General features: G+C 41.3%; 1 protein-coding gene across 1 annotated transcript; it reads left to right on the forward strand.

Annotated features, from left to right (window-relative positions):
• The first annotated feature begins 200 nt into the window (after positions 1-200).
• On the forward strand, positions 201-9,832 carry LOC117512559 (small integral membrane protein 4). Its single transcript, XM_034172678.1, has 2 exons — positions 201-463; positions 9,430-9,832. Exons 1-2 carry the CDS (start codon positions 310-312, stop codon positions 9,519-9,521), a joined length of 246 nt encoding a protein of 81 aa, XP_034028569.1. The 5' UTR covers positions 201-309; the 3' UTR covers positions 9,522-9,832.
• The last annotated feature ends 706 nt before the right edge of the window (positions 9,833-10,538 follow it).

The raw sequence follows: 10,538 nt of genomic DNA on the forward strand, positions 1-10,538 counted from the left end.
ACATAACATAAAAGATACACATAAATATTAAAAAAACGATTACATAGTCGCGCATAGCCGGAAGTTACGTCCGGCAGTTTCCTTTTGGGTGCGTTCGTTTTATGTCCTCTCTGAGGTGAGGTGGGCAGCCTATGGTTTTTCCTCACGATCCGCCTGTTTGGTGCACCCCGACTGTACAGCAGGTTTGAAAACGAGCGCACTCACTTGAAGGACGGCGGTGACTACACATCAGTGGACTGAACCATGTCTGCATAAATAAGAGTTTATTACATTTTAGACTTTTATCGGCACGGCTCCTGTGTGTCTACAATGTTTTGGAGGAATAAAAACGTCAAGTATTTGCTGAACCTTGTTCCGGGGAAGCGTCGCTTCGGCACCTTCAGATTCCTTCCCATCTTTTTTTGTATCGGAGGTGTTATCGAGTGGTTCATGATCAACGTGAGAGTAGGAAAAGAGACATTCTGTAAGTGTGGAACGATGAGCTAAGTTTGTGTTGGACTCACGCGTGTCCTTCACTCATTCATTATAGGGGTCGTCTAGGGGGCCATTATTGTAGCAAAAGTATTTGCAAATGCGTGTTTTGATCTGCGTGTGTGTAAACAGATCCACAAATGCACATTTGCTACAATATTGTCCCCATAGAGGCGCTCATCGGCCCAAACAGAATGTGACGTGGGGCCCTGGGTCGTTCCCGTCTCCACCGCGCACGCCTAAAAGGAGGCAAGCGAAAAGCTGCCCGGTGACGTCATAGACGTCATGGCGGTGACATTTTATTTATTTATTTATTGCTGTTCTGAGTTAATTTTTACAACGGCGTTTTAGGGCCACATATAATTTTTTTGTAAGACTTCGAGAATAAAGTCGTAATTTTACGAGACAAAATTTGTAATTTTACGAGAATAAAGTCGTAAAGAGGTTGGCGAAAAAGTTTTGGGATAGTCGGAGAGATGAAGAAAGTAGACAGGAGTACAAGGAGATGTGGCGTAAGGCGAGAAGAGAAGTGGCAAAAGCAAAGGAAAAGGCATATTGCGAGCTGTACAAGAAGTTGAATAGTAAGGAAGGAGAAAAGGACTTGTACCGATTGGCCAGACAAAGGGACAGAGCTGGAAAGGATGTGCAGCAGGTTAGGGTGGTAAAAGATGCACATGGTAATGTGCTGACAAGTGAGGAGTGTGTGCTGAGAAGGTGGAGGGAATATTTTGAAGAGTTGATGAATAAAGAAAATGAGCGAGAGAAAAGGCTGGATGATGTAGTGAGAGTAAATCAGGAAGTACAAGAGATTAGCAAGGAAGAAGTGAGGGCTGCTATGAAGAGGATGAAGAGTGGAAAGGCAGTTGGTCCAGATGACATTCCAGTGGAGGCATGGAAATGTCTAGGAGAGATGGCAGTAGAGTTTCTAACCAGATTGTTTAATAAAATCTTGGAAAGTGAGAGGATGCCTGAGGAGTGGAGACGAAGTGTGCTGGTTCCTATTTTCAAGAACAAGGATGATGTGCAGAGCTGCAGTAACTACAGAGGCATAAAGTTGATCAGCCACAGCATGAAGTTATGGGAAAGAGTAGTAGAAGGTAGGCTTAGAAAACAGGTGAAGATCTGCGAGCAGCAGTATGGTTTCATGCCGAGAAAGAGCACTACAGATGCAGTGTTTGCTCTGAGAATACTGTTGGAGAAGTACAGAGAAGGCCAGAAAGAGTTACATTGTGTGTTTGTGGACTTAGAAAAAGCTTATGATAGGGTGCCAAGAGAAGAGCTGTGGTATTGTATGTGGAAGTCTGGAGTGGCAGAGAAGTATGTTAGGGTAGTGCAGGACATGTACAAGAATAGTGTGACAGCGGTGAGATGGGCATTTGGAATGACAGACTCTTTCAAGGTGGAGGTGGGATTACACCAAGGATCAGCTCTGAGTCCTTTCTTGTTTGCAGTGGTGATGGACAGGTTGACAGATGAGATCAGACAGGAGTCCCCATGGCCTATGATGTTTGCAGATGACATTGTGATCTGTAGTAAGAGCAGAGAGCAAGTTGAGTCTAGTCTGGAGAGGTGGAGATATGCTTTGGAGAGAAGGGGAATGAAAGTCAGTAGAAGCAAGACTGAGTGCATGTGTGTGAATGGGAGGGAGCCCAGTGGAATAGTGCAGTTACAAGGAGTAGAAGTGGTGAAAGTAGAGGAGTTTAAATATTTGGGGTCAACTGTTCAAAGTAATGGAGAGTGTGGTAGCGACGTGAAGAAGAGAGTGCAGGCAGGGTGGAGTGGGTGGAGAAAGGTGGCAGGAGTGATTTGTGACCGGAGAATATCAATAAGAGTGAAGGGGAAAGTTTACAAGACAGTAGTGAGACCAGCTATGTTGTACGGCTTAGAGACAGTGGCACTAACAAAAAGACAGGAGGCAGAGCTGGAGGTGGCAGAGCTGAAGATGTTGAGATTCTCTTTGGGAGTGACAAGAATGGACAAGATTAGGAATGAACATATCAGAGGGACAGCTCAGGTGGGACGGTTTGGAGACAAAGTCAGAGAGGCGAGATTGAGATGGTTTGGACATGTGCAGAGGAGGGACCCAGGGTATATAGGGAGAAGGATGCTGAGGATGGAGCCACCAGGCAGGAGGAGAAGAGGGAGACGAAAGAGGAGGTTCATGGATGTGCTGAGAGAGGACATGCAGGTGGTTGGTGTGACAGAGGAAGATACAGAGGACAGGGTGAGATGGAAACGATTGATCTGCTGTGGCGACCCCTAACGGGAACAGCCGAAAGACGAAGAAGAAAGTCGTAATATTACAAGAAAAAAGCCGTACTTTTACGAGAATAGTCATGATATTTCGAGTTTTTTCTTGTAATATTACAACTTTTTTCTCGTAAAATTACAACTTTATTCTCGTAATATTACGACTTTTTTTCTCGTAATACTACGACTTTATTCTCGTAATATTACCACTTTATTCTCGAAGTCCAACAAAAAAAAAAATTCAATGTGGCCCTAAAATTCCGTCCTAAATTTTGCATGTCAGTGGAAAAACACGTAACATTTGGGCTCCAAACTACTGATGAACACAATTTTATGCAGCGAAAAATAAACATGCGTGAAAATGAGCACAAAGGAGAAGGGAACCAGTCAGTGTATTAAAAAAAAAAAAAAAACTTACATCTCTGTGAGCCAATCAGAAGTGCTCAGTGCAAGAGCTCTCAGACACTGATACTGCTGTTTAAATTAACAAACAGCGTTATCTTTTTAGTTTAGGAGTAGAGTGCCTTGATTGAGAGAGTGGCGTCAACTCAGAACATGGCGCCATTTTGGTTCCAACTGCACTGAACTACTGAATGAACCTTTAATGTTTTCAACATTTTTTTAAATAATTTAACCACTTACAGCAACACATCCAGGCACAGGTACTATCAAAATAAATATAAAAATAGTTAAGCTTTCAAATTTACATAAATTTACAATTCATGATGATTAATTAATTTAAAGCCTGATTTATGCAGCTGCACAGCTGTAACTCTGTGCGTGACAGTTTTGTCTCTGGATTATGTTTTATTCTGGACTGATTTGACCCTCAACAAGCTTTTCTTTCTACAATCATCACCTCCAAATGAAAGGTAAGCTGTACATTCTCCTCTTTTACAGACTTTGTGCTGTAAAGTTGCGGACTTTTCTGATCCATTTGTGTGCGCACTGTAAAAACTTATATGATGGCACATGAAGGGTTGAAAGCAGAAAAGTGTCAAATCACAGCCTTTTGTGTCTGATTTAACAGGTGCATGTCAGGCTTCAGGTCCCAGTCTGAACACGGTTTTAAAAAAATAAACGGTCGAGCTTTTAAATGATTCCTCTCCCACTTTCCTCAAATTGGCAAGTGTCAGAGCGCTGAACTTTAATTTGTACCTCTGCGCGTCCAGACTGCTCGGGGTTTTTAATGGAAATACATTGCGATCGGACAGGACATTTTATCCAGTGTGAGCCATATTTACGAGTACAACCCCTGGCAAAAATTATGGAATCACCGGCCTCGGAGGATGTTCTTTCAGTTGTTTAATTTTGTAGAAAAAAAGCAGATCACAGACATGACACAAAACTAAAGTCACTTCAAATGGCAACTTTCTGGCTTTAAGAAGCACTATAAGAAATCAGGAAAAAAAATCTTACAGTTCGGTCACAGACGTTGACGCCAGTTTCCTCCCATTCGTTCCTCATTTGTTTTGTTGTGCATTTTCGATTTTTGAGACATATTGCTTTAAGTTTTCTGTCTTGACGCTTTGATGTCTTCCTTGGTCTACCAGTATGTTTGCCTTTAACAACCTTCCCATGTTGTTTGTATTTGGTCCAGAGTTTAGACACAGCTGACTGAGAACAACCAACATCTTTTGCAACATTGCGTGATGATTTACCCTCTTTTAAGAGTTTGATAATCCTCTCCTTTGTTTCAATTGACATCTCTCGTGTTGGAGCCATGGTTCATGTCAGTCCACTTGGTGCAACAGCTCTCCAAGGTGTGATCACTCCTTTTTAGATGCAGACTAACGAGCAGATCTGATTTGATGCAGGTGTTAGTTTTGGGGATGAAAATTTACAGGGTGATTCCATAAATTTTTTCATCAGAATTGAGTGAGTCCATATTTTTTTCCTCTGCTTGGTCTAAAAAATTAACCGTTACTGACTGCCACAATTTTTTTTTCCTGATTTCTTATAGTGTTTCTTAAAGCCAGAAAGTTGCCATTTGAAATGACTTTAGTTTTGTGTCATGTCTGTGATCAGCTTTTTTTCTACAAAATTAAACAACTGAATGAACATCCTCCAAGGCCGGTGATTCCATAATTTTTGTCAGGGGTTGTATACGATGTTTATTACATGGAAAACAATATAAAAACTTTGCGACTTTGTTGCCCAGTTACTGTGAATATCTGGTTTATATGATAATGGTTTAGGTGAGTTTTACTGTACATGAGACTGAACAATAAATTTACCTCTCAAAGCTTTGACAATGAAGTCGCTTCCATCCCACACAGCTGACTTTATTTTCCCAAATTTTTCTTCTGTTCGGATCTGAAGGGAATCTGTACATCTTGAAGCCCTTGCTGTGTTTATTTGTGCCTCTAAATACACAGTAACCCATCATTTTCAACCATGAGTCACGTGACTGTTTTTTTCATGTCGCCACTCTATCTCGGCACACTAGGGGGAACAACCACATAAGTGATGATGATTGGCTAAGGAAGAGTAAAATGTCATGGGAACCAAACAAAGGCAGGGGTGGGCGGGAGTTCACGCACACAAACGCAGAGACAGACACACACGCAGCGTAGCGGTTTTAAAGTGGAACTGTAGATTAATTTCCTGATTAATTTGTTAATTTTCTCTCATTGAGATAAATGGCAAGAATATACATGTGAACGAGCATAATTTAATTTTAGATTTATTTGCTGGCCAGTTGCGGCCTGTTGAGGTGTAATACAGATAAAAAGTTCTAAAATATCTATTATTTCTGATTGTTCTATTATAGTAATGATAATATCTACAATAATTAAATTTGATGGGTGTCTTGTCTCACACTGTCCTACAGCAACATTAAAATCATATACAAATAATGAATGTTTATGAGTTCAATGGTATGAATATTTTGTGAGGTGAAATATGGAATGTTCCATTCAACAAGGTGAAGCTGAGTTGAATGGAACATTCCATCTGTTACCGAATTAAATATTCGTTCCATTGAAAGAATGTAAAAGCATTCATTATTTGTTTTATAGAAAAGCTAAAATATATCCTTGTCATTTGATATTTTATTAATTTATAAAAAAACAGAAGAGGGACTTAGATTTCGATGCGTCACTGCTGCTTTGACAGCAACAGTCCAACATGAACTCGAAATAGGAGTACAAATTGTTCTCAGTCAACTTGGAAAACAGTTAGATAGTTCAAAATAATTCTGATGATATAGTCCCGTGATACTTCAAAAAAAAAAAAGACTTTGTGTACTTCTTCAGTCCATTGAAAAATTGCATTAGAAATTTGTCCAGCTTTTCATCCTAACAGCTCTTCATGCTTCCAGATGGTTTATGACATAGTGGATTTGTTTGTTTTGAGAGTGTGTGTTTGTTAGAAGAATTAGCACTGTCAATTAGCTCGTTCAAATTGTTGTCCTTCAGCAAAACAAACTCTGCCATGTTTAGCTTAACACCGCCTCCACTAGTGTGTGCATGGGTGGGATTCGCAGTGTGCAATGGTGTCATATGTATGGAACCAAATTTGCACTGTAAATGGAATGAATTATCCATGTCATGTGACATACAAAGCACCAATCAAATGACAAGAATCCACTCAGCCATTATATAATGTAGATTAGTGTAAAATGTTTCCTGTTAAGTTATTCTGTTAATTGTCCATTTAATTAATTAAACATATTAAATATTCTGTTATTATAAATAATTCAACATACAGTTGAATTAAAAGTTTCATTAAGGGGGGGTCCAAATTCATTGACATATTTGATCATTTTAAGATCAAATATGTCTTCCCTAGTAACTAATTACTGTTATAATGCTGGATTAATTGATTGATTGATTTAGAAATTCCGTACAAAACATAAACAAAAACATGTTAAAACATATGTCTAATAAAATTCATGGAATTTCAAGGACAACACAAGAAACTCAAATGACTTATTTCCATTGTGGTCCTTAAACTCAATTACTAACACAGTTACTTTGTGGCAGAAGTAACTATAAGTAATTGCTTTTTAAAATAATGTACCCAACACTGCTGATTACCAGCCTCCTTTTCTGCTCTAGCAGAAGAGGCAGGAACCAGCCTGCAAGAGGCCAGTGCCTCCATCACCGAATTGGGCAACTGGCAGCGTGATGTTTGACCATGTTGAAACCCAGTCAGCCTATTACTTTTCCTGCTTACCATTGGTCTATAGTGTTGTTATTTGGCTCTGTGGTGTGTGTGGGCTTCATGTCATGGTTACTTTTTTCTAAGACAGACAAACTGCATCAGTGTGACCAGAAGCTTTGTTGCTCATGATGAATGCTTGTAATACATGAATGACAACACAGCAGCATACTGTGAAGCTACAAACATGGTATTTCAGTAAAACTCGCACATAAGGGAGACAGACACCCTCTCTACTTTTAAGATTAGGCTTAAAAGTGAAGCAGCAGGACCTTCGTGGCCGGGACGACGGTGGGGGATCGAACCCACGCGGCTCGCACCAAAAGACCGTTCCTCTACCAGGTCAGCCAAAGGGGAACTCCCCGTTAGCCAAGGTAGCGGGAACGTCTTTTCAATTGGGACCCGGGACTTTCATCCAGCTACACATCTCCCCACCATTTTTGACTTCGTCCCGAAGTCACAGGTGCATGTTAGCATACTCTGTGACCCACATCCTGTTCGTGACGCCAGATTGAAGCAGCAGGACCTTCGTGGCCGGGACGATGGTGGGGGATCGAACCCACGCGGCTCGCACCAAAAGACCGTTCCTCTACCAGGTCAGCCAAAGGGGAACTCCCCGTTAGCCAAGCTAGCAGGAACGTCTTTTCAATTGGGACCCGGGACTTTCATCCCGCTACAAAACTTTCCTTTTTGCTAAAGCTTATAGTTAGGGCTGGATCAGGTGACCCTGAACCATCCCTTAGTTATGCTGCTATAGACTTAGACTGCTGGGGGGTTCCCATGATGCACTGAGTGTTTCTTTCTCTTTTTGCTCTGTATGCACCACTCTGCATTTAATCATTAGTGATTGATCTCTGCTCCCCTCCACAAGCATGTCTTTTTCCTGGTTCTCATCCCTCAGCCCCAACCAGTCCCAGCAGAAGACTGCCCCTACCCTGAGCCGGTTCTGCTGGAGGTTTCTTCTGTTAAAAGGAGTTTTTCCTTCCCACTGTTGCCAAGTGCTTGCTCACAGGGGGTCGTTTTGACCGTTGGGGTTTTTCCGTAATTATTGTATGGCCTTGCCTTACAATATAAGGTGCCTTGGGGCAACTGTTTGTTGTGATTTGGCGCTATATAAATAAAATTGATTTGATTTGATTTGATAAGGGATTCAGGTGGACCCGTGAATTTTCTTCGTTATAATCAAAATCAACTACGAGTGTAGGCTGAAAAGTTCTAAGGCTGACTATGATGCAGTTGTCGAATTGAACAAATTCAGGGTTATTTTTCTACATGGTCTCCCTGTAACTCCGCACACGTCTTCCAGCGGTGCTTGAGTGCTTCGATTCCCTTGGCATAGAAGCTTTCATCTTGAGAGTCAAAATAGTCCTCAATGGCAGCCATCACCTCATCATTGCTCCGATAGTGCTTCCCAGTCAAGTTTTTTTTCAGGTTTGGGAACAGATGAAAGTCCGAGGGTGCCAAGTCAGGGGAGTATGGTGGGTGATCTACCAGTTCGAATCCACACTCATAGATAGTGGCCATGGCCACTGTTGACCCCTTTCGTCAGCTTTCCTGGTCGCTTCTTTTTGATAGCCTCGCGTAACTGTCTCAGTAGGTTAGAATAGTACTGTCCATTTATGGTTTGTCCCTTTTCAAGATAGTCCACGAACACAATGCCCTTGGCATCCCAGAAAACTGAAACCATGACCCTCCCCGCAGTCGAAACGACCTTGGCCTTCTTTGGAGGTGGTGACCTTGGGTGTTTCCACTGCATTGATTGTTTTTTTTGTCTCTGGTTCAAAGTGGTGAATCCAACACTCATCCTGGGTAAGAAAATGTTCCATGTAATTGGCTGGATCCTCTTCAAATTGCGCCAAGTTTGCCTTTGACATGACTAGCCTGGTGCGTTTCTGATCAAGCGTCAGAAGACGTGGCACCCACCGAGCTGACACCTTTGACATTCCAAGTTCTTCCTGCAGAATGTGTTCAATTCTCTCACGGGATATTCCCATAGCATCTGCTAGTTGATTAATCGTCGATCGTCTGTCGTCCATCACCATTTCATGAACAAGGTCAATGTTTTTCTGGGTTGTGGCTGTTGCAGGCCGCCCAGACCTTGAGTCGTCTTCAAGGCTCTTTCTGCCCCTCTTAAATTCAGCTGCCCACTTCTGCACTGTAGATATGGAGGGAGCTTCATCCCCTAATGTAGCAACCATATCCGCATGAATGTCCTTGGGCTTTAACCCCTTCTTATGCAGGTACTTAATCACACCGCGATGCCAGATTTTGTCCATTTTTGCAGTTTCCCTCTACCACGAACTTTCAAACTTGGCTATGAACCACAAACTACCTCATAACCTGGAAGAAAATAACACAGTCATCAGAAGAGTTGAACTTAATGCATGCCAAGTTTTGCCTTGTATATGTATAAAACGGACAAAATCCGAAAAATGAGCTATTGATCATTAGTGATTTTAATTGTTCAACTACCCAATTTAACTTCTTCTGCAACTATAACTGTTAAAATTGCTTTTCCTTTCCCCCTTATCTTTTTTTTTCCAGATGACGTCTATCGAAGAAAATTATCAGAAGAGAGTTACCAGGAGAAGATTGCTGATGGTTCGGTTGTTCTCAATCAATCTGCAGCCAAGTGAGCAATGGTCAGAGTTCATGCTGACGTGACCCTCTGTCATCTGTGGACACTTCTTGGTTCCTCACCTACTTCCAGCAGGCTCAATGAGACTTAATGGCGTGATATGATGCAAACAGCCGCATCACAATCTTTGATGCTATTAAGGAGACCAGTCACTTGTAAAATGCAGAGTTTATTTCATAATAAGCTCTGAAACTGACATGTGGATGAGACTGAGGCTTTAAAACATTTGATCTTACTGAGATGCAATATGGTTTATGTGTCAGTCAGTGTGTAACAAAAGATGTAAAAATTCTTTATACATGTAAAACTGTTGACTGCTATTTTGTTGTTGCTTTTTTCAATGGGAGGCTTTGGGAGTAGCAGGGGTTTGTCTGCACCTGATGGGATATGGAGGAGGTTGAGTGGTCAGAGGAGGAGGTGTTTCAGTTATAAGGCACTCACCTACTTCACCTCAGGGAGCTTTGGCAGATGATTGCTGCTTCTGTAAATGATCTGTGTGTTAGGCATGTTAATCTCATCACTGACAACGATTCAGTATGCACCTCGAAACAGTACCAGGGATACATGACAATACGATTCACCCCTGTTCCTGATTTGATGCGATTTGATATATATTTCATGGCGAATCAATTCCTCACAATGCTATAAGATGCGATTTGGTGCGATACAATTAGGGATGGGTATTGATAAGATTTTATCCATATCGATGCCTTTATCGATTCCTCTTGTGAATTTTCTGTGTACTAAAAGTAGGCTTTACAAGTTTTCTATGTCAACAACATTTTATTGAGTCTTAAAGTAAATAAATATGAAATTGGTCACTTGATCCTTGATCTCTGGACAGAAATGAAAATCAATTAATTCTGTTTATAGTCATTGGATCCTTGATGTCTTCACATAAATAGAAATAAACAAAATCTGTAGTTTTTGTCAAAAGCATTTCCTTTCACATATTAATGGCACAAATGTAGCTCCATAGCCTCTGAGCTGAGCTCTGCACTGCACGTCAGGATGT

The sequence above is a fragment of the Thalassophryne amazonica genome, chromosome 6 (genome assembly GCF_902500255.1).
Source record: "Thalassophryne amazonica chromosome 6, fThaAma1.1, whole genome shotgun sequence".
Taxonomy (NCBI): Eukaryota; Metazoa; Chordata; class Actinopteri; order Batrachoidiformes; family Batrachoididae; genus Thalassophryne; species Thalassophryne amazonica.